Genomic DNA, 23,907 nt, shown 5'->3' with positions numbered 1-23,907 from the left:
TATAATGTAATAAAAAAAAAAAAAAAATAGAAAGTATCTGAGGAGGTGGTGTTTTGCACAGACAGGATTCCCTCTGAGGTTTGAGCTGGCCGTGAATGTTTGAAGACGATGCAGTGACCCTCAGTGCTTTTGTGAGGGCCCCCAGACTTCTTCCCCTTACCTTGCAGGACTCATCACTAATTCTGTGCCATCCTGGGGGGCCCTGAGAGCTGGAGGCACACTAAGGGTGCTGCCTGTCCCCCCTGTAGCACTCGAGCTCAGTGTGGTAATGTCTTTTTTCAAGGACTATGTGCTGTTCTGACACAGGGAGGGGGTAACTTGCTGTTCTAGTGGAAGAAGCCATGTCCCTGCCTGCTCTTCTGCTTTTTACAAGTGTCTTCGTATCTTTTCCCAGCTCTGTGGCAAATCAAGAACCATCTGGTAGCAGTAGGTTCCTTACTCCTGTGAGGCGGAGTTGGCGTGTGTGTGTATAAGCAGCCATTTGGGATGGCACGGACCAAAGGGCAGGATGCCTGGGAATCCTGGACAAACAGCTCAGTACACAGACAGACTGAATGTACCTCATAGCCTTTTTTTTTTGCCATCACTCCCTGACATATCTAGATATGTCTTTGCCCAGGAGAAATCAGCAGTATATGAGCACGACAACTCTCTATTGCTTTGAGGTTTCAGTGCCAAGCTCTGCATCTCCCTGCATTTCTGAACGCCAATCTCTGTCTGACCCTCTGCATTTTACTTTTCAGGGGCCTGGAGGGTGACAAATCTCTCTGTCTTCCTCTGATGTTGCATAGTTCTGTTTGTACAGCCATGAAATGATGTCCTTAGCGAGGTCCCCCTTTTCTTGCCTTAGCCACCATGGTGGGGATTAAGTTCCAGAGGACTGAATGTGTTGGTCCTGGATGTCACTTCTAGGGACTGCCTATTACCTCCTTCCTGATGTTGTGGGAAGGATGCAGGACTGAGAAGTTTCTGTTGGATAAACAGTGAGCAAATCAGCTAGCAGACAGGAAGACCTTCCTAAAAAGCTGAGGGACAGTCCTCCCTTCTCTCTGGCTTTCCCAGCTTCTATTCTTCCTTTTCTACCTGGTGTCTCTTCCCCTGGGTTCAGGCTGAACCCATCCTTCAAAGGATGCTGCTGAGTGTGAGGTTGCTTGCTGTGGGCTGTCGGCAGGAATCACAATGTCTCCGGTGGGTCCCTGCTCAGTGCCACAGTGGGACTGCTCTTAGCAGCGTCCATTTGAGCAACACAGCACTGACTGCTGCCCCGGGCTACCCACCACCCCCCTCTTCTGGTTCTCAGTCAGGAGCTCAGCATGCTTTTTCAGTCTTTTCACCCTGTTGCCCTGGAACAGGGGCTGCACTTTGTTGGGTAATCAAGGCAGATCCCCTCCATGAAATCAGAGATCTTAGACCCAGAGATGCCAGAGGACCCTTGCTGAAGCCCTTGTAGCCAGTTGAGCAAACATGCTGGCCGAGACAGGCGAGAGGGAGGGGAGCGAGTGGGTGGATGAAGCCTGGAGGTTTAGGCCATTTGTTTTTATTCTCATTTTCACAGCAACAACATCCGGTCTGTGTTTGCTGGGTCAGGGGTGTAGTCCTGCTTTCCAAGCTCTGAGATAATCCCTGTTACTCATTCCCTTCCCAGCCTGGGCCTGTTTGTTTTTTTTTGGTGATTTTGTTTTGTTTTGTTTTTTATATATTGTAGTAGGATCTGAATCCACGAGCAGACAAGGCAGCCTAGAGAAGGCTTGAGCTCTGTCCCATGACTAGGAGGCATCTGTGCTGGGCAGGGTGTCCTAGCTGAGAGCTGCTTTTGCTCTGCAGGTTGGTCTTGCACCTTGTTTGAACCAAACTCAGGATTTTGAGTCCTGCTCTTCATTTCTGACCCATTCAGAGGAAGATGTGGGCACTCTGGGAGGGAATATGAAGGTAGCTGCATAGCCTGCGCTGCAAGGAGATCACTGGGGAATGGTTTGGAGGGACTCCAGAAGTGACAGGGGTCTGCTCGGAGTGCTGGAGGAGGTGTTCAGGCTGGAGATGCAAAGCTGGGTCAGAGGACACAATGGGGTGCCACAAGTGTATCCCTGTGTCTCGGAAACCCAGAGGAAGGATTGGGAGAGGCCCTTCCTTTGTGAAAGAGCTGTGGGGAGCAAGGGACCTGACTCTCAAGAAAACACAGAAAGCATTAGCAATATGCTGCTTTGCCTGAAGGAGGTGGGAGGTTGAGAAACTGAAGGTGAAGTGAAATAATGTGGGAGAGAGCGAGGTACTTCCATGGTGTGAGACGATGGTGCCAGGTTAGAGCTTCCAGCTGCACAGAGGCTTTAAGGTTGTCTGGTGGTTTGTTGTGTCTTTAAAGCAGAGCTGGGAGATGGACCTGTGTCTCACCAGCTGCCGGGTTGGACACTGGGACATTTCACACCATGGCCTGGAGGACAGCTAGCTTTGTGCAAAGGGCATGGAGAAGGCAGCAGCTCTTCCTGCCTGGAGGCAGCTTGCATGATAACCCTCGGCTTGGGAGTGTTATCTGCCAAGTTTTGTTCTGCTGGGCCAGCCCATTCATCTGGTTAGAAAAATCTCAGGGTCTGTCCAGGCTTTCTCAATAGCTCTGCCTGTTCTTTGAGGCTGGTGTGAGGGGGAGCACAGGCCACGCTCACCTTGCGACCAGTTATTTTTACAAGTGACTGGGATTCAGCATCCCCAGCACATCCTCCCTTAATGCTTCCTGTCTGCATTATCAGTCCTCTTTCTTCCTGCCTTTGTTGGATCCTGGAAGTTCTACCTTTCTAATCTGAGGACCCTCCGTCCCTGCCAACCAAGCCTTGGGAGTTAATAATTACAAAGACCAATTACTTCTGGTGCTGCCTTGCAAAGCTGAAGATTTTCCCCTCCTCCCAAAAGTTCCCTGAAGATAACAAAGGTTACAGCCATCGACACAAACCTCTCGGACACTTCGCTCCGAGACTTCAGAGCATGGGGTTGGCCTCTGTTGTCACCGTGGATCCTGGCCATGAGGTAGGACAGGGCTGTAGATGACATGGACACCCAGGAGAAGCTGGGACAGGGAATTGCTCCCTGTGTAGTATCTACAGCGGCACTCTGAAATGGATACAAGGATCACCATGTCTAACCTGCCTGCCTTTGGTGTTCTGTCTGGCAGCGAGGCAGAGGATGGGGCAGCTGAGACCAGGGAGGGAGCTGCCCTTGTGTGCGAAGGCTCGGAGCGGGTACCGCTGCCTGGAGGAAAACCCAGGGCAATGGCAAGGTAGGAAGCAATGGGAAACTTGTGGGAAGGATCGATCTGGAAAACATACTCTGAGGTGACCTGCGAGGGCAGGGGCAGATTTGGTCTAACAGAGGCACTGTCATCAAAATTCTGTCAATCCAAAGGCGGCTGTGGGATCCGTGGTGGGGTAACAGCAGGAGTGTTTTGCCTGTTTTGTTCCCCGCAGGCAGACACGCGCCCAGCGACAGGGACGATGTGCTCTGCAGTCCCTGGAGCACTCACTGGGGAAGTGGGAACCTCACAGTGCTGCGAGTGGGAGTTGTCTCTGCCTGTAGGTAAAGCCCCAGTGAGAAGATGAACTTCCTAGAAACATAGCTCCTCTTGATTTCAGTGTCGAGCTGTGGAGTGGATCGGTCATTTCCAAATGCCCCAGGAATCACCTGGGGCTGACCCTTTTTGCCCCTCTGTGCTAACAGAGCAGAGCAAGCGAGGAAAAGGCTTTCAGGACGAATATGTCCTGGGTAAAGGGGCTCCTCCACGCACAGCTGGTGATGCAGGGGAGAGGAGAATGGGTGGACGGAGAATGGTTTGTTCCCACTGCTCTGCAGAGAAGAGGTAAATCAGTATGGCCATGTGTCTGTTCTCATCTGCTGGGAGAGCTGCTCTGCTCCCTCAGCCTCCTGGAGACCGTGAGTGGAAGGATGAGCTAGCTAAGAATTGGAGCCACAGCATCCAAAGTTCAAAGCTCAGTAACAAGACTGAGTTCTCTCAGTCATGTAAGAGTACGGAATGCCCAGTGCTTTCCCTGAATGCCAAGTTTAAAAATACAGTCCTATTTTTACCCACCACTAACCGGCACAGGCCTTTCACCCCCCCACCAGGTTTCCCCCATCCTTTCACCTTTCTGTATATTATCACTTTTTTACATCCCAGGCTTCCCCACAGAGCTGTTTCAGCAGGAGTCTGAGGGCACGCTCCGTGCCAGGGAGGGAAGACGTGTTTATGGGGAGCATAAGGGTGTCACGAGGTACTGGTACCAGTCTGAATCCCTGGCTGAGCACACAGCTTCTCCCAGGGCAAATTGTAGTGACATCCTCTCGCATCTACCACAGCTTCCCCTGCACCAGCATCCTGGCAAGGGTTATCTCTGCAGCCTCAGTTTGTAGGAAGGCTTTTCACTCACCCCAGCAGCACACACCTCAGACATCGTGAGGCAGAGGAGCCCCAAATCACGACACTTGATGGTAATTTGGGGGTTTGTCTTTCTAACGTCTATCCCTGAGGCCTTTCAGCAGGCTTGCAAACTCTTCCGTGGCATCACAGCTCTGGAAACATCCCTGTTTTTATTGCTGAAAGGGGAAACGGGCGGGATTCCCAGCTCGGGCAGCCGCAGCTCTAAGGAAAACACGCAGGACCGTGGGGTGGATAAAACCGGCCCCCGCGCAGCACCACCCGCCGGAGCGTCCCCGAAGAGACCTGCCGCTGGCAAAGCCGCAAAAGGGCCGAGCTCAGCCCCGCGGCCGCTCCACCCGCGGGACGCGCCACGCGTGGCGCGGCGGCAGCGCGCATGCGCGGCGGTATCGGCGTCGCGCCCCCGCGGCTCCTCCCCCGCGGGCGGCGGGAGCGCGTCCCTCAGGCGGCGCCGGGTTCGGGTCCGGGTCCGGGTCCGGGCATGGGGGCGGCGGTGGGCGCTCCTCCGTGAAAAGCCGCAGCAGCGTCGGTGGGACTCAGCATGAGGCGGGGGTAGGTCCGGGGAGCCCGGCACCCGTGGGTTGGGAGCCTCCGGGGCGTGGGGGGGAGGAAGGCGGCCGGGCCCGGACCTGGACCTGCCCCTCACCTCAGGGCCCGGGCGGGCCGCCCCCGCCTGCGGCTGCCGGGACAAGGGTGTCTTGCCGGGCTTTGGCTTTCTGTTGCTTGTTTTACGAACACCTTGAGCCCTGGCAGCCGAAAGCCCCACGGCTCAGCCCGCTCTCGAGGCTCCCGCAGGCGGGTGTTTGTGCGGGAGGTTGTATGGAAGTCAGGCAAGGAGACGGCGTGAGGAGATACGGTGTCCAGCGGCAGCCCTGGGGCGTGAGGACGCGGCGGGCGATCGCTGTGTGCTGAGGCAAATGTAAGAAACACAAAATGCGCTTTGCGCTGTGTCCGACCGTGTAGCGGTCAGGCTTCTGCCCCGATCGCGATGGAAAAGTCAGGTTCTCTTCAGCTGAGGGCAAGAGTTTAACCTGGAGAGACCAACGGGCTGTTTGTACGGGAAATAACCCTGTCAGATCAGCACTGCAGGAAACATGTGGGGCCCGCTGGAAAAAGTGCGGATCCTGCACATTTTTTTGCTTTTTCTACAGAAACCGGCTTTAAAAGCTTGTGGGGTGTTGGTTGTTTTTTTTTTGTTGTTGTTTTTTTTTTTTTTTTGTATAAGTTTGCATGTCTTGTGTCAGTGTGGGACCTTTAGGATGTGATACATTTTTCTGAGGAAGATGAGGCACCAGACCAGCAACAGCAAGAGTGCAAGTGTACGTGGTGGCCTTTTAGTCTCGGGGGGTTTGTATTTCAAAGCCCCAGCTGGACACTGGAAATTGGGGCTTGGCTGGGCAGAAGCCAGCATAGCCAAGGCTTTCGTGGAGATCCTGTTTGCATGGCATGGAGAATGCGCTATTCCGTCAAAAAAGATGGGGTGATTTTTCAGGATAGGTTTGTGGGTCCCTGTGCATTACGGAGTGTGGGCAGGACTCTTCCGATCCTCTGTGTCCTCTGGTTTTCTTCCATAGCTTGTGGAAATATACTGGAATACCTGTCTCCCAAGACAAACAACTTTCATCTGAGGACTTGAGAGCGTTGTAAAGAAACAACATTGTTTTTTTTTCTTCCTGTTATGTATAGGTTAGATTGGCTGTCTTAGTAGTTTAGTGGACTGTTGAAATTTCCCTTTGACTTGCTGCTGCTTTTATTTTTTTTACTAGCTGCTTGGTTCTGAATGTAGCTTTTCCTCTGTGCTCTGATTTTTGTTTCCTTTTGATCACAGAAGCTAGAGGTGCTTGGACTGGCTTCATCCCTTCTGGTGTGTTTCCTGCCTGATCCAGGAGTACCTGGGGAGATGCGTTCTCTGCAATTTGCCCTGTTTAATCTCAAAAGTCCATAGCAGAGAGGTTTTCCACTATGGCACCTGAGAAATGGTTTAACTGCTGAATAGACTTCTCTCTGGCATGCTTCCCATGCCCCATGGCAAATCCATTGCAGAGAGCCTCCCCTGATCTATGGGATGAATTGCTCTCATTAAGTCTTCACCTTCCTGTAATGGATTTTATTCCTTCCTTTGGGTCATTCTCTTGCATGACCCCTCCCCTTCCTTAGTGTTTGGAGCCTTTGGAGACCTCCTTATCGTGTTAGCGATGTCACTGTTTAGGTAAGTGATCCATGTTAGCTAATCTTGACCTTTCTTAACCATTTTATTTCTGCTGTGCCGTTCTGCCTTTCCTCTGATTAACCAAACTTACTAACAGAGCAGCCTAACTGGATGGAGCAGGCGCTGCACACTCTGAACACCGTGTAGTTTGCACTTGCGTGCTCTCTTGCACCTCAGACTAGATGCCTGCCCAGTCTGGGAGTTTCTGTTGGTCACGGCTTGCTCAGTCAGGCATATGCCTCCGTGTTTGTGCATATTGCTTTTATCAAGCAGTCCCAGCCTGCTGAATAGCTCAAGATGAATTATCTTTGCTTGGAGGCACTGTCTGTCCTTTTTCCTCTGGCCAAAACTAATTTTATTTTCTTGACCTTTCCCCCGTGCACCCTTTTATGTTATTTTGTACACTTCCAAATTAAGTAGTATCGCCAGGATAAGCTTCCCCTTCTAGATCTTCCCAGTGAATGTTCAGTAAAACCAGGTGAAGTCAACAGGATGCTGCTTTTTCCTGTCCTTTCCTAACTTCTTAGCACTACTGTGTGACCATCCTGGTGCTTTCACTCGTTTTTGCTCAGCAGAGGTCGGCAAAATCTGTGATACCGACTGCGTGTCCCCCACCTCCAGTTCTGTAGTCAAAATGCTGTCCAGTTGGCATGGCATCAAGGGTGATCTCATGCCCTTCATCTTCCAGGCTTTCAGAGAGTTTTCCACGTGTGCTTTTCCACATGCTACCTGAACTGAATTAGCTGGTAGCTGCTGATTCTTTCCCTCTTTGAAAAATGCTTGTGGACAGCTGTTGCTCATGGATGGCTTTGAGGGGGGCAGGAAGGGAGCAATCTGAGTAGAAAAGGCGGTATTATCACGCTGTTGCCAGGTGGCATAGCCTAGGAGAAAAAAGCCTGTCAGTAGTTGGGCCTCATGGTTTGACTGCCTTTTGGTTTTCGGTGAGATGAGGGAGAACAAGGCTCCTTTTGAGTAGCACGAGGCTGAGGAGATAAGCCCAGTCTCCGTTTGGGCCGTATGGGGCTGGAGTCAGAGCAAGGGGGGAAGAGCGTGGCCTGACTGGGATGCAGGAGGTAGGGCAAATTCAGGGAAGGGAAATACAGAGGTTGGGAAAAGGGAAGAGGAGAAAGTGAACCTAACCAAAAGAAGGCGATATCTTCTCTGCAGTGGGCAAGAAGTCGTAGCCAAAAGGTGCGTGCAGGAAGAATTGGTGCTGTTTGTGGAACAGGACAGCACCACAGCTCAGCTAAGGCTTGTGACCCAGAGATAACTGGCAGCAGGTTAATCTGTAGTGCAGTGTGTGTGTGTGTCCTGCTGAGTGGCTGGACATGATAGAAAGCTTCCACGTGTGCAAGTCTTGATCGCGCTCCTGCTGACTTCAAATGGCAAGCGAGCACGTGAGGACAGTTCAGAGCATGAGGAGGGGGTGATGTGCATGTTCTAGGCAGCATTGTGGTTGTGGTGCCCTGTCATGCAGGCTCTCAAGCCTACGTTTTCCTTTCATAAGACCCCAGTGGCTGCAGAGCCTATTCAATTTATCAGCCTCTTCCAGGGTCTGTGTTAGTCTGTTGACAATTGACAAAAGTCCTGCTGAGCACTGGGGAATGGTGTCCTGGATGACTCTTGATTTTCTCTTTCTAGTGCATCTCTGCTTGCCAGCCACTGAAACTAAAAAATAGGGCTTCATCTCAGCTTGATGGAAGTATGCTGTTTTAGCTTTGTGGAGGACTTTGGTGGGAAACCAGTAGGTTAAAAACAGATCCTTTCCCTCTGAAGCAGGGGTGAGGGGGAGAGGAAGGCTGGGTTTGCAGTGGAGGGGATTAGGACCTGTGTGTTTCTAGGGAACGCGAGAGCTGTACTCACTTTTTCTTGCTACTCTCCTTCATTTGGGGAAGCTGTCTCTGAACTTGGGTCTACTGGGTGTATACTGGAGTCCTAAACAAACCAGCTGAAGTCTGTTGCTCTCTGGAAGCTGGTGAGAGTGGGATTCCTGGAGCAGCTGTCTGTAGTTCTCCTGCTTTATCCTGAGCTAATAATATCTAGAACATGCTGGTTGAGAAGAGTAAAACCAGGACTTACTAATAGCATTGCTTTGCCTACTAAGTTTTGTGTATCTAGAATTATCTGTGAGGCAGTACTGACTATTGTGAAGCTATCCCTTCTTAAAAGGAGTGCAGTCTAGGCATCTCAAACTAGACTTGGTGTGATTCTTAAAGATCTCAGGATAGGAGTGGAGTCTTTATTTTAGATTGTTGTCTCTTCTGTTGCTGGTGTGGAAGCAATCAGTGCCAAAAGGGTGAAGTACTTCAATAGGGAGGTGGTGCCTGCATGTGGGGTAAAGGAGCTGCTGCTGCTGGGCACAGAGCAGGTCTTCTAACCCCATCCTGCCCTCTTCATACACCCTCCCTGCCTCACCTCAGTGCCTGTGAGAGGCTGGAGGTGGGTGTGTTGCAAGGGTCAGAGGAAGCCTGTGAATTGCCCCCATATAAAGTTTCACTGTGCTGGTACCCCACAGCCAGGCCAGTTTTGAGGAAGACAGCCAGAAGCAACCAGCTGTGGGACACTGGAAGCCACTAATGCCGTCCAAAGGCAGCAAGGAAGAGCCAGAGACTGGATGCCAAGATGCTGGAGGTGTGGATGAGACTCAGTCCACCGAGCAGCTCAATGTGTCACGTCTACGCAGCTCTTCAGTGGAGATTCGTGAAAAGGGGTCTGAATTCCTGAAGGAAGAGCTGCACAAAGCACAAAAGGTAAGGTCCGGGGCTTGTGAGATCACTTGAGGATGATGGCACAGATCTGAGCAGTGGGGGTTTTCCTAGAGGTGGTGCTGAGGGGAGCAGGGTCTGAATGTGATTGTGCTGCAGTCTGGAGCAGGCAGAAGAGGAGAGGAATTGAGCTGAGGTGGCCATGAAGTGCTTTGGAGCAGGATATCAGTTGCTAGGTTGACCCAAAGCCTCCATGCCAACATCCAAATTAGTCCTGGAAACCTGCTGCGGAAAGCACCTTGAGGCAGGCAGTGCTTACTATGGAGGCTCCTGGCTAATGGCAAATGAGTGACTCCAGCCTGAAAAGCCTGCTACAACCTGTGAAGGGATGCCTCTGGTGACATGAAGCATGGTGTGAAATTTAATGACAGGGGTCCATGCTGTGGTGAGGAGGAAAGGTGGTGATCGCCAGGTGGGGCTGGCAGGCATCAGCACTACTGGGACCTGCTATGAGCTCACGTGTCCCTCTCCATTTCCTCAACAGGAGCTGAAGCTGAAGGACAAAGAATGTGAGAGATTGTCAAAAGTCAGAGAACAACTGGAGCAGGAACTAGAGGAGTTAACAGCTAGCCTATTTGAGGTAACACCCTCTTCCTTTTCCCATAATTTCTTAAGCTAAACTTACATCCAGCTCCTTTAAGACAGGCTTTCCCTGAACTCCCACAGTTTCTTCCTTTCCTCTGTTCTTTCCCACTTGCAGAAGCAGAGCTGGGCAGTGCTACAAGCAGAGCCTCAGAGCAGGGGCTTGTACCTGCTCCTGGGGAGCATTTGCATGTGTTTCTTTCCCCTTCTGTCAGCTGTGAGGTGGCATAAAGAGCACAGTAGTTACAGGTCTGTACATCTGGTAGTAAAAACAGATGTGGGGTGTCTGTAGCCTGTAGCTGGAGCTAAGCATAGCTCTCTGTCCCTCTCCCGTTCCTGCTCTGTAGTCTGGAGAGCAACTGCTGTGTAATAGAGATGATTCCCTGGCTCGTGTCAGCCCTTGCTTGGGGTGGGAACAAGCTGGATGTCCTCATGTACTCTGTTCCAGTGAGTGTTCAAAAGGCCTTTTGGTTGTTTTTTTCATAACATGATTCTTGCCAAGCTCTATCCTGGCAAAATCCCACTTACCAGCAGCTCTAATGTCTGGATCTGGCTGGGCAGTGAGGAAAGCCAGGACCCATCTGTACTTTTGAAACACAGGCTGGTGCTGAGTGTGAGGGCCAAGAGAGCATCCCCCTCCTGGAGATTTGGCTGCCTGGGCTTAGGGAAAACGTAGAAATAATGTAGCTGAGAGCTGACCCTTCCTCTGGTGGCCTTGGACAGACTGTTTCCAGACAGCGCTGCGGGGAGGCCTCAGCTGGGACTCTCAATGCTCCCCTCTTTCTGTGGGAGATGCTTTCAAGCTAGCCTCCATCATTTGACCCCCACCTGAGCTACAGCTCTTGCTGTGTTGCAGCCGTGCCCAGAGCAGCGGCGGTTGGCCGCTCTGCAAGGAAAGTAGGAGCAAAGTGCAACAACATGTCAGGCAAGAACACTGACCTCGTCAGTGAGAAGGCAAGATGTAGAGCAGCAATCTGGATCAGGATCTGTGCCACAGCCAGTGATTAGGGTCAGAAAATAGTCCAGTGATCAGTCAGCGAGTCTGCAGTGACAGTGCAGGCCTGAGGTCAAGCCAAAAAGCCAAGCCAGTGGGGCTGGGTCAAGGTCAGAGTCACAGAGATATTGGACTGGAGGCAGACACAGCTGTGATGTCGCACAGTGAGTGTTAATGTTAAAGCCTCAGCTCTAAAGCAATTTCCAAGGGTAAGGAGGGGCAGGCTTTTGCTTCTAGCTTTCTTCACAGCAGCCCGTATCAGTGAGAGATGACCTTGAACTCAGCCAGCTAAACTCTCTAATTTAGCCAACTACACTCCTAGAAGGGGGATGTGCTCCAGGCTCTGGCACTGAGAACCTTCTCTGGGAAGTTCTGGGGGAAGGCTCTTCACAGCTGACAGAGTAAAACCCTTGGATGTGGCAGTGATGTCTGTCCCCCTGCTTGCTTGCCCAGAGCATGTGATACGGCAGAGCTTTGGCCTGCTCTGGTGGCTTTATGAGTTGGGGCTGCAGCAGACAGACTAAAATTCTCTCTGGTCCAGGAAGCACACAAGATGGTGAGAGAAGCAAACACTAAACAGGCGGCGTCAGAGAAGCAGCTGAGGGAGGCACGGGGGAAGGTGAGAATTGCAATCTCTGTGACTTGATTTCTATGCTAGGCTGGTGCCATCCCTGCCCAGCCTGCCCATGGTGCTGTTCATTGGCTGGAGAAGAGCTTGCAGCTCACTCTCTCTGAGATGCTGCATTTGCTCTGTTCCTTCTCCAGCAGACACTGAGTGGAAAAAGGCATCCTTGCAGTCTGCTGCTGACCCAGCTCCCCTTTGAGAAATGGATGCCAGGGGAGCCACAGCGAAGCGATATGCTGTTAAATTGCCACAGCTTTGGGGATGGTTAGGGCCGGGAGCTGGGGAGTTGGAATTTCCTGACAAGGCTGCATCACCGGGCTGCTCAACTGGTTCCTTCTTGAGGAGAAATTTCTTCTGGGTTATTTGGTCTAAAAAGAGCCTGGAGCAGAACATGCTCAGACTGAGGACCAGAGGGATAGGTTCCCAAATAGCTGCTCTTTAGCCCTGTTTAAGATTCTGGGTGACGGTGGGCATTTGGGAGAATGGGGAGAAGGCTTCGTGGCTGGGCTTGTAGCTGGTTCCCTGTGGCTTTAACATTTGGTGGGATGCAGCAAGCTCGAGCAGAGCAGGAGCTGAAGGTGCTGTTGATTCTTGCCTTGTCTCCTCAGATCGACATGCTGCAGGCAGAGGTTACAGCTCTGAAGACGCTGGTGATCACATCCACACCTTCTTCTCCCAACCGGGAGCTGCACCCTCAGCTCCAGAGCCCTTCTAAAGCTGTGTTCAGGAAGGGCCATGGGCGAAACAAGAGCACCAGCAGCGCAATGGTCTCAGCTGCCAGCCAGAACATGACTCCAGAGCCAGTCAGTCATGAGTGCAAAGAGGTGGGTGAGAGCCACTCACTGCATTGGCTTTGGAGCCGCAGCTGTCACTGTGCTTGGGGAGTTGGGTGGCTTCTGACCTGAGCTTCCTGGAGAACTCTGTGGTTTCAGTGTTGGGAGAAGCTGTTTGTGCAGTAAAGCGGCTTGTTCCCTAAATTTGTGCTGAGGCAAGCTCTGGAGGGTTTCCATTTGTGGAGATTTCCGTCTTCTGGGAAGCGTGTTCAAGGCTGTGTCAGGACAACTGCTAGAGGAAGCAGCTGAGGGGTCCCTGAGGGCATGGCCAGATCCAGGAGTTACCAGTGCTGAGAATGTCAGGAGTTGCTGAGCAGAAGCCAATTGTTCTGCTGCATCTTGGCAGTTGAGTCCACTACCTGCTCTAGCGTGATTTGCTGTTGTTTCTTAGCTCTACCTAGTTTGGCTTGGATGTCAGGACACCTCCATCAATTTGTACTCTCAGTCACTTGATCTGTGGTTTTGGGCGTATTCTTCTTTTTCTTTGCAGAGCATATATTTAATTGATTATACTTAATTCCTACCTCACTGGAAGGAACTGTGTAGAGAAGCTTAGAAGGCATTTGTGAATATCTTTCAAACCCTGTTTAATTTGCTTCGGTGTTCCTTTGATAGTCCCCTACCTGCCATGACCATGGATGTAACGCTTCTTGCTGCTAGCGGGATCTTTCAGTCTGGGAACTTTCCACTAGCCAGATGTTTGCACAGCTGTCCTGGGGAGCAGAAAGGGGGCACTTGGTCAGGAAGAATGAAAATGAGAGAGAATGTGGTGGGAGAATATGTCTCCCTAGTGGTTTTTTGGAAGCTATGGCCTCAGTCATGAAAAATTGTTGAGGGAACACAGAGGCACCTGGTCACTTGGCTTGTGTGACAACGTACGTAGAAGGGCCGGTTGTGAAATTAATGCTGTCACCAAACAGGACTGCACTGGCAACGCTGGTAACGTCCGCTTTTGGCAGCGGATTCAATGAATGTGCCTTGTCAGCTTCTGCACAGTGCTCTTGTTGCTAGAGTTTGGATGAAATGCTTCAGGCACCATTGGCTATAGCCATTGTCCTGAGACAGCAATAGCAACAAAAGATGAAGATCTTTAACTCTGTTCACAGGCAGAGAGGAACAAAGGCTATGTCAGAAAGAAAGCCAGAGGAAAAATTATCAGTTCAGTAACTGTGAAGGCCTGATGTACTGGTTTCTCTTGGTCAAGCAGGGAACAGTCCAGATAGGCTGGAAGTTGGAGCCAGGTGTGGTCAATTAGAAGCTGCTTTGAGGGCCAGGAAGAAAAAGGTTTTAATCTTTTTAAGGTCCTGTGACCTCTCCCAAGGCTAACCATTCCTCCATTCAGAACAGAGGGGCTCCAAACTGAGAGCCCAGTTTGAGCCACTGACTACCCTCCCCTCTGCCTACAGTAAGGAGCAACAACTTTTGCCTACTGGGTAGTTCATTTTGCTGTTCTTGGCTCAGTCTCGGCAAAGCTTGTGTTGACGATCTTTAGAGAAATGCTAGCTCTTGTGACTTGCTTGTTAAGGATTTGGACCTGTCATTTCTTTCTGTAGGTAACTTCCACGTGGTGCAGTTATCCTGGGGTTTAAAATCCGAGGGCTACAGCTTCCAAAGTTGACAATTTTGTATATCAAGGGTGGGGTGGTTTTTGTTAACTTGTTGATTTCTTTCTCTCAGATTCCTTAGTGGTGTATATGAGAGGTGATAAAAGGGAACGTGGCATTCAGAGAGTTGGTGCTTGATGCTCTATGGAAAAAATGTGCCCTGGCTTAAATTGAGCCTAAAAATGACAGAATTTCTGATCCCTTTTTGCACCTCAACGTGAAGTCTAAACGTGTGGCTTGTGGCCCTGTGATGTCTTGAGGAGCACGCTTAGTTTCGTGGAAGGGAGGACTTGAGCCTTTCTTTGAATCTTCTGTTTTGTCTCATGTTTTTTACTTCTCTTTCTTGCTCGTCTCTCTAAACCTTTTCCTTCACTGTCTATCTCTTCCTCTGCCCTCAAAGTCTGGGTTACCCGCTCTCCTCTCTCTGCTCCTTTGTATCATCCCTGGGAAGGCTATCCACATCACCTATGAACCAGGCTGGCAGGCCTTGGGGGCAGATGTTTCCTCATCCTTGCGGCAGGTAACCTTTCTGGACAGCATTGGGGAGGGGTGGGACCCATCTGCCTCTCATACTTCCAGCCTTTCAGTTCTAGCTTCCTTTTATGCTAACCTCCTTTTTGTTGTTGTTTGTTTGTTTTGTTTATGTTTTTCTCAATTTATTTTTTTTTCCATCTTGTGGCTCTGAAGCTGTCTCCTGGTACCAGGCGAGCAGTCTCCATAGCATCGAGTGAGTGTGCTAGAACCCACACCTTTTTCAGCTTTGTTCACTTATGTTCTTTGTGTTGCTGAGCAGGGTCTCTTTAGTTCTGTTTTTCCTTTTGGCAGCTTTAACAGGATTTGCTGGCCTTTTAAGGACATGTCCTGTCAGTCAGGTTGGTGGTTCTGCTAATGATCCATCTGGGGTTTAGATGTCAGGTCCCAGAGAGTCTCCAGGACTGAAATATTTTCAGCCAGACAGGGATGGAGAGAGCAACCTTCCTACTGGCTCAGGGGATGGGAGCAAGTTCCGGCCTGGGCTCCTTTCTGCTGAGCAGTGTTAATGCTTGCAGGCCCAACTCTAAAATGCAATGAGCAAACATTAGAATGGGGAAAGCTGTTGCTACCCTTTGAGTTCTCTGTGGGAGATCTCCTTTCCTACACTCAGGTTGCCTCTGCAAGCTTGTGTGGCTGCCCAGTGTTCCCATTACTTCTGCAACTTCCCCAACACCAGAATTCTGGGCTTGGAGTGGTCTTTAAAGGGCTGGAATACCCTGTGAGCTCATACTTGGGCTCACTTAATGTAGTCCTGGTGATGGCTGTTTATTAATCATAGATCATAGGATGGTTTGGGTTGAAAGGGACCTTAAAGATTATCTAGTTCCAGCCCCTCTTCCGTGGGCAGGGGCACCTTCCCCCAGCCCAGGTTGCTCAAAGCCCTGTCCAACCTGGCCTTGAACCCTTCCAGGGAGGGGGCAGCTGCAGCTTTTCTGAGCAACCTGTTCCAGTGCCTCACCATTTTCTCCAATTCATCCTTTTCTGTAGCAGTCCTTCCCTTACAGAAGGGTTCTGCCTCCTGGGTGCCATTGCCACTGTGCTTTGCCATTCTGCTGCTCTCATCGTTCCTGCCGTGGGATGAGTGGGAATTTGGTCTGTTTGATGGTTGTGTGGTGAGTTTCCTGCAGCAGAGGTGCTGCCCTGTCCTGGAGGAAGATGGGATAGAGCTGTGCCTGCAGGTTTCTCGTGGAATAAGCCCAGTATGCCTTTATCCGTCTGGGACAGAACTGCCGATGGGTGGGAGATAAAACATCCTTGGAACAAGCCAACTTCTCTCAGACACTTCTGTGATGTCTGAGCCTTTCTAGATGCCAGAGCAGATATTTTGTAGTTAGGTTACCTGCATAATAACACATACCTTCTGATATGGTATATCTCTCTCTTTCCACTGCTATTGGACTCTTGCTGCAGGTCGACTCCATTTTATTTGCTGAGTTCCAGGCCTGGAAGGAATCTCCAACTTTGGATAAATCCTGCTCCTTCCTGGACAGAATTTATCGAGAAGATGTAGGACCCTGTCTGGACTTCACTAAGCAGGAGGTGAGTGCTGGAAAAGGAGGACAAAACCTGTGCAGTCTGAGAGCACCAAAGCTGCACCTTTATGGAGGTGACCTTTGCACATTCATATCTGCACTCATTTGTCTTTGCTGCAGCTGTCAGAGCTGGTGCGAGTGGCTGTGGAAGAGAATACACTCACAATTGAGCCAGTTGCTTTGCAGACACTGCCAGTGGCGAAGGTGTCAGCAGAAGAGTGCGGTGGGCCAAAGTAAGGAACCGTGCTTATCTCTCTTGTCTTTTCCTTGCTACTGGTCTTCTTGTACCATCTAGTGGAGTTTGGCCAGGCCTTGATCAGTCAGTTGAGCTGAGCAGTTCAAAGGGCTCAGCTGAGTGTTGTAGCCCATGACCAGTGGTAGTTCAGCTCAACTGTTTACATGAGAGAGGAATTAGCTCAGCTCAGATGACATACTGTAGTTGGCTGTTTTGGGGGCTAATCGAGTGATGTGTTAGTGCTCTTGGCTTGGGAGAGGTTTGTGGGGTTTTTTTCCCTTAAGGTAGCAATTTGTTTAATGTTCTCTGAAGGTATGTTTGTGCATAACATCGGGTGAAAGGATTAAGTCAGAGCTGCGTTATCTCAAGTTCTTGCATCTCGTGAGGTTTGAACTTGCCTTACCCTCCTGACCTTGCTGGTGCACCACGTGGGTTTGAGCCTAGTTCAGAAGAGATCTCCTCTTGCTGCATATAGTCTTCCCCACCTGATGCTGTCACCTTGCCACCAGAATTGGGGCTATGGCTGCTCCAGAGCTTGCATGACTGTATCTGATGTGAGAGACAACTTGAGATTTGCCTGAAAGAAGAGGAGCACTAGCAGGAGCGACATAATATTCCAGTTGAAGATAGGGGATTTTGTTCTGCTATTAAATTTAAATTTAGTCAGGGCTCTCTCTTTTTGTTCTTCCCTCCCTTACTTCAAGCAGAGCACCTTCTAAGCAAAGGTGTTCCTGTAACAGTAAATGCTGCTCGTGTGTAGGTTTCCTACCACTCTCTTCTGTGTTTTCTGTCATCTCTAGGCAAATTGTTCCATGAGTATGTGTAAAGACCTGTTCCAAGAACAACCCATCCTGTGTTTATCCTTATTGGTTTCCTTTTGATTTTTTTTTTTTTTTGTGTCTTCACAGTGGGTTCCGGTCACAAATTGTAACGTAAGTGAAGTATTTATTTTTCAGTCAGTGATCAAAGATCTCTAATCCATTAACAAGTTACTAACTTACTGCAATTTAGCAGCTTCGAGTCTAGAACTGAACTAAGTAACGTTTTAACCCCGTTCAATCTCCATGCAGACAGGATGGTAAGGAATCTTGCTATTGGCAATAAAGGTCCCAAAAGGGGCTTATTCCCCAGGTGTAAAACACTGATTTTTATGGCAACTTTGGACATGCTGTGGGTCAGAAAGGAGAAAGCTGCGGTCCCTGCCCAAGCTGGGACCTACCAGACCTACGTGTCTGTACCCTGCTTGTGCAGACCTCAGTGCAACAGGAGCCTAGAGAGGCAGGGACTGAGTGGGCCACTGTATGACATTGCCTGTATAGCAACAGAGAAAAATGCTGGCCAGGAGGTGTTGGGAAAACTGGCTTTCATGGTGGCATGCCCAGCAAAATGCCTCGGGGTGTGCCAAGTGCTGAAGGGCAGGTGTCCCAGTGCTGTGGTTTAGGTTGTTTCTAGCTACAGTGGTGATAGCTGGGGTTACACCAAGTGGTACCAACCAAGCCAAGAGTGACCGGCAGGATTCTCTTTCTTCCAGTATTCTGCAATGCTCAAATTTGGGACCTCTTAAAGGTATCAGTCATCCTGCAACTTCTGAGGATTCCGTCTCCTTAAGTTGTGTTAATAATTGATCAGTGATTGCTTCTCATTGCATCTGAACACTTACAGCCACTCTTAGCTAATACTTGCCTTGATAGCAGTGGAAAGCAAGCACAGAGACATGCTCAGAAACTCTCTGAAACATCTACTTCTGTGTGTTGTCATCTTCTGTGGCCCACAGAGCAATTTTTTGCAGCTGGGAAGTGATGTCCCTCTTCCCACTATGTAGGCACTATGTCTCTGGGCAATGTGGTGATGACTATGCAGCAGAAAATGCTGCTTTCCTGCCTTGATGGAGGGGCAACTGGCTGGTGCTGGGAGCCATTCGTCTTGCAAATAAGAGAAGAAAATGGCAAGAGAATAGAGGCATGCTATACCCTTGCTGATTGCATCTTTTGGTGGTCTCCTTAGGAGCTGAGCTGTCTTGAAAAGACTATTTTCTTCACTTAGTCTGAAATCTTACAGTTGTGAAGCCAACCTTCTTCTCTGTCTGCACTAGAAGGGATTGGCTTGTTCTTAGGAACTGCAAGCCTTATCCAAAGCCCCCTGAAGTCAGTACAAAATTGCTTCATGTGGCTTCAACTAGAGTAGCTTCGAATCAGGCCCAAATTAATGAATAGGAGCCTAGCATAAAGGCTGCAGTGTCACTTGGTTTGAGTTCTCAGGATGAGCAAATTCTGCTCAAATTCTGGATTGACCTCTTCTGAGACCAGGTTTGGTTCCCAGCCAGCGTGTTTGCATCCCATCAGGGGAGCTGATACACCTGAGCAGAACTCCTTCAGCAAAAGCCTTGCTTGGAACATGGAGGGGACGTGCAGGGACCAGATGACATTTGTTATACTCTGGTCCAGCCACACCTCTTTAATATTTTCTGTGGTTTTGTCTTGGGCTGTGTGCCAGGCAAAGGGTACAGCCTTAGTTTGCTTGGGCAGGGAATAATTCGTGGTTCCAGATAATTAGCCTAAGGTCTCCAGACTTGAAATTTTGGAATCTTTCTAGGAGCAAAAGGCTCATATCAGCCATGGCTTTTTTTTCTTCTTCATGCTGACTGACACAGGTCTGGCTTCTGAGCTCCCACTTCCATCTCTTGGGGACAGTCTTGAGGTTGTTGAACTGTTGTGTTCCGCTGTGCCGCTAGATTGTTGAAGGCTGAAGTGTTTTTTTCTTTGCCTGCAGGAAATGTGCTCTGAGTGGCCTCCCCAGGACCTGCAAGCACCGCATCATGCTGGGGGATTCTGGGAATTACTATTACATTTCACCATCCTGCAGGGCCAGGGTGAGTCTTCCACCTTCCCAGGGTGCCTTGACCCTCCAGAATTGCTCCAGGCTCTGAGATGGAGGAGCCCTTGGGTCAAGCCTCAAACTGAGAGAGACCTGTGGGGCTTGAGCTTGTTCCTGAAGTCGAGGTGGCTCTTAGCCAATGACTAGGGTGCAGGTCTCCAGCCCTGCCTCATGCTCCTTCAGGTAACCTGTCTTCAGTGTGTTTGCTTTCCATGGCTTGATTCAGTACAGGGCTTTGATTGTTTTGCTTTATTATTATTTTTTTTTAATTATCCTTTGTAAAACACAGTAATTTTCTGCTTTTTAAATGCTGGCTCTTGTTACTGTTCCAGTACAGATCAGTGACTCCAGCAGTTATGAGAACAATCTGCCCTTTCTTTGGAGGGAAGGGAGAAGGTGAATGATTTGTTAATGTTGCTGTTGAGGCTTTGATTCAATGGAGAATTTTAAAAGTTTATTCTTTCCTGAGCTGCACATCAAAGGAGCTGATCCTGCAACGTGATTATTTCCGAGACAAAAAGTTGGTTTTGTGCATGGACTTAAGTTGACTGATTTTTGTCACTCGCACGTAATGTGTCATGAACACCCTCACCTCCCTGCACACACGCTTTCTGCACAAACCTTTAACTCCAAAGATTTTCATTCAGTCAGACAATAGTGCTCTTTGCAGGAAAATCATGGACTTTGCTGCCACATTAAGTAGTGTTTACTCGTGTCTCAAATCTGCAGTAGATTGGAGTTCTTCCACAGTATGTCTCATGGATAGTGTAATATCTTGGGATGGGATTGCAGATGCCCAGAATTTGGAATTTAATTTTTTGTTTTAACCAGCTTTCTTCCTAGCTCTTTCCATCTGATAGTATGTGGTACTATTTCTCAGGTACTGAACACCAAGAGCTCTCCTGGGTGCTGTGCAAGCCTCTTGATATCTTGATAGACAAAGCAGTTCTGTAGCTGACTTTTTTTCTCTTTCTTTCTTTCTCAGATTACAGCGGTGTGCAACTTTTTCACGTACATTCGCTACATCCAGCAGGGCTTGGTGAGGCAGGATGGTAAGAGGGGATGGTAGCTGGCTGTGGTGGGGATGCCTTTGGTGGGCCATTGGGAGGAATTAAGAGATCCTATTCAGTGTGACAGGAATGGGGCCAGCTTGGGCTACCCTGAGCTCCTTGTGTCTTTGAGAAACGGTTAAATGACAAAAGAAAGACATGAGCTGGAGGAATAGGGGGGCCCATTCCTTGCTCATTGGCTTGTTGGGAGCTTTGCCCTGGGGTGGAGCTGGGAAGGGGTGACCTGATGGGTCTGTCTTGCTGGACCCTCCAGCTTGTCTACTTTCATCACTTTGGGGATGAGCCTGGCTCTGGGCTGCACTGGGAGCACAGCATAGCATGAGGTGATGTCCAGCTGTACCTTGCTTACTAATTTTTTTTTTTTGGTGTTTTTTTTTTTTTTTTTTCCCCTTCTCTTCCCCACACTCATTTTGCTTCACAGTGGAGCTGATGTACTGGGAGGTCATGCGGCTCCGGAGGGAGATGTCTCTGGCCAAACTTGGGTTTTATCCCAGTGAGATGTAAGCAGAGGCCTGAGCATGGAAGAAACTGCTCCTGGATGAATGGCTTATCAAATGCAGTCTGCCAAACAGATGAAAGCAGTGCCTCTCCTCCAGTGGGCCTTACTCCTTCCCCACCCTCCCTCTGCCTAAAGCTGATCAAGGAGCAAGAAGCACAAGTTTCACCTTCAGCTGTCCCACTCTTCCAACTGTGACTGGAATGCAGCTGCCAAGCTACCGCCTCGGAGCTGGGCTGGCCCTGGCTGCTTTGGTGTGGCCGTCTACAGACTGTCCTCTATGGAGTCTCCTATATGCAGTGTATATCAATTTTTTTTTTTTTTTTTTTTAAACTTCTGTTTTTATATGCAGTCTGCTTTGTCATAGTCTGAGGCTGGCCCTGTGCAAGGCAGGAGTCCTGGACCTTCTCTTTGTAAGCAAGTCTTTCAGGACGGATGCTGGCTGTCTGTCCATCTGTTCCACTCATTCTGTGGAGTGGAGGGTGCTGTGCCCAGCCGTACACCTAGGTCCTGCTGACCACTTACTCCCCTAACAGCCCTGTAAATGCCAGCAGCACACAAATAATTTTATGGAGAGCCATGAACAGCCTGTTTCCAAGTACTTCCTTTCTCCCTTTAAAGGAGCCTTCAAGAGAAGCTTTCTGCCAACTGAGTCAGAGAGGTTTTTTTTTTTTTTTTCTGTTTTTAGCTTGCAATTTGTCACTGGGTGATCCAGGCTGGGGGAACAGCTGGAGCAGAGGCTGGAGCTGTGCACCTGGGGCCTTCACCAGAAGAAAGCAAGCAGGGAAACTGCTGAACTCAGAGCTAGCCACAGCTTGGCTGCAGTTGGTGCAGGATGTTTTCTCCTGGTCTAGAGAATCTGCTGCAGTTGCCACAAGCAGATGCAGACCTTGACGGGTGGTGCCCTGTGACAGTCCTTGGTGCAGAATTCCCCCATGGTGCTCTTAGGTACATACTTCACCCCCAAATATACCTATGAGCTGTTACTGCTCTGAGAGAGCTTTGGGCAGTACTGTTCCCACTGTTCAGCTAAAAACCATGGTCGCAGGCTGGGTTCTTTGTCTCCAGAAGGAACATGTCCAGGCTGGGAGCTATCTTGAGGCCCCAAGATTTCCTCCCCAACCTTACAGTAGACCTAGAGATACGCATCTACTGGGAAGCCTAGCTTCTTCTGGGCTGCCATTCCCAGTGAGGAAATTTGAGCCATCTTTGTGAGCACGTGAGGGATGTGGCTGTGGTTCCTGTATGCCTCAAAATGTGCTGGGAGGGATGTCACAGTGTTTTGTAGCCAATTTAGCCCTTTTTTTAGTGACTGTGGAATGAGCTCAGCCACTCCCCACCCTGGAGGTTTCATCTCTCATGGCATTTCTGCACTCTTGATGCATGTCACCCTGTCCCTCTGCCAGCATTGTAACTCCCATCGTAGCAAGTTGGTGCCCAGAACCAGATCACCACTGTCAGCTCCATTGGGAGATGCTACAGTAGGAACTCTGTATCTTCAGTGGAGGAAAATTAACAGCTGCTGTATTTTTGTCCAGGGGAGAGCGGAATAGATGAGGAAAATGAAAGTTTTTGGTTTGGAACCTAATCCAAGGACAGCTTCACAGCAGATCTGAGAACCTTCTGTGGAAGAACCCATGAGCACAATCTTTCCTGTCGCTGAGCTCACTTGCAGTATGCTGCTGCGTTGCTCCTCAGGGGACCCTTTTCTGCATAGCTGTACTGGCATATAGAATTGTTTGCTTAGGGTTAGTAGGTATGTGAAACATGAGTTGTCATCCCCAGAGCTGGGAGAACGCATTCCTGACAATACACAGTAGCGTTGAATCCACCTCCTGCAGCTCGGAAAGGGCTGACCTCCAAGTCCATGTCGTTAACAGCCTAGTTCTGCTTTAGCTTCCACAGCTGAGTGCCCCAACTCGTGCTGCCTTACCCTAGCTAGATGAGTGTGTACAGCTGCTACTCTTCACCAAAGGAATACGTTTCAAATGTGGAGTAAAAGCCTGGAAAATACATCTTTGGGTAAGATTCTGGCTGGGTCTTGAGCTAGTGATAAACCCGCATCTCTTTGGCCTCCGCAGACTTGTGGTAATTTGACATCAGCTTTTCCAGAGGAGAAAATAGAAATGTCTTTCCCCAGCTGCAGATTTCAGCTCAGGTAAATTCTATCCCTGGCAGTTTCTCATTGTACCTGTTGCCCCTGACCTTTTGATCTCTACATGTCATCCTGTATCATTAGCTGCTACATTGCACAACAGATGTGGCTGCATTGCAGCACTGGGAATGAGATGATCTCTCTGTAGGAGATGTTTTGGTTTGTGGGATGATTTTTTTCCTCCAGTGTCACTTTGTAAAGCACTTTGAGATGAAAGGAATTAGAGAAATGCATTGTATAAGGTTGTCTTACATTTAAAACAGAGGAGACAATTTGTAAATGAACATGAAGTCACTCCGTTAACAGCGGGATGGTTGCACCCTGCTCTTTATTAAAGGAAAATAAAGATTTATTAACCTCTTTAAAGGTCTGATTGCAGTTCTAGGGTTGGGTTGGTTGGGGCGTGTGTGCTTGGTCGCCAAGAGAAAAATCAGGTCTGGTTGGCATTGTGCTCTGTGCTTCACTTGCCACTGTGTGCCGTAAGGGACTGTGGGTTTAGTGCTTTTCTTTATCTGTCTGCCCTTCTTTAGCTGCTCCCTGACTTCACCAGGGGATTAGGTGCCAGTGTTCTGGTAGCAAACAGAGTTTTATCACAGTTTGTTGCGATAAGGCAGGCCTGTGTGGTTCTTGCTGAGGGAGGCTGAGGTGTTTCTTCCAGCTCAGCTGTGGTCTGGTTCAGTTTGCTGGCTTGAAGCACTGCATGGGCTATGCTGGCTGTCCCGAAGGCTGGTTAATTCAGAGATCTTCCTCTCTCTTGCAGGGCTGAGTCTCCTGCTTTTCTTACCAGCAGGTGGAGGCAGAACTGTGGTGGGAGCCTTTTACGAAGATGCTGTAATCAATGGGGTGGTGTAGAGTGAACGTTTCTTTTCTCTGGAGGCTTGTGGCTCTCTTTGGCAGGTCTTCCCTTGGCTGCACGGGGGCCTGGGGCTTTGGATGTGAAGGCAGAAGCTGACAAGCATGAGTTGTAGCAGCACCAGGGACT

At 49.6% G+C, this 23,907-nt stretch overlaps 1 protein-coding gene across 6 annotated transcripts in view; it reads left to right on the top strand.

The window, feature by feature from the left end:
• RAB3IL1 (RAB3A interacting protein like 1) overlaps positions 1–23,291 on the top strand; it is a 29,646-nt gene extending 6,355 nt beyond the window's left edge. Inside the window, exons 1-13 of one of the 6 annotated variants that reach the window (XM_033006978.2) lie at positions 5,106–5,336; positions 6,575–6,626; positions 9,142–9,376; positions 9,876–9,971; positions 11,509–11,586; positions 12,201–12,416; positions 14,430–14,549; positions 15,974–16,102; positions 16,216–16,328; positions 17,239–17,262; positions 19,100–19,199; positions 20,190–20,256; positions 20,696–23,291. In XM_033006978.2, coding sequence (XP_032862869.1) covers positions 6,613–6,626; positions 9,142–9,376; positions 9,876–9,971; positions 11,509–11,586; positions 12,201–12,416; positions 14,430–14,549; positions 15,974–16,102; positions 16,216–16,328; positions 17,239–17,262; positions 19,100–19,199; positions 20,190–20,256; positions 20,696–20,778 — 1,275 coding nt within the window. In that variant the 5' untranslated portion in view covers positions 5,106–5,336; positions 6,575–6,612 and the 3' untranslated portion in view covers positions 20,779–23,291. Of the gene's footprint in view, positions 1–3,160; positions 3,266–4,847; positions 4,970–5,105; positions 5,337–5,742; positions 6,627–9,141; positions 9,377–9,875; positions 9,972–11,508; positions 11,587–12,200; positions 12,417–14,429; positions 14,550–15,973; positions 16,103–16,215; positions 16,329–17,238; positions 17,263–19,099; positions 19,200–20,189; positions 20,257–20,695 lie in introns of those variants that run through there. The other 5 variants (XM_042785105.1, XM_042785103.1, XM_042785106.1 and 2 more) reach the window with 5 other exon arrangements.
• Positions 23,292–23,907: the final 616 nt, after the last annotated feature.

Source organism: Tyto alba, unplaced genomic scaffold (assembly GCF_018691265.1).
Source record: "Tyto alba isolate M040663 unplaced genomic scaffold, T.alba_DEE_v4.0 Super-Scaffold_8, whole genome shotgun sequence".
NCBI lineage: Eukaryota > Metazoa > Chordata > Aves > Strigiformes > Tytonidae > Tyto > Tyto alba.
The sequence above is the reverse complement of the archived record's forward strand: the minus strand, read 5'-3'. Positions and strand labels throughout refer to the sequence as shown.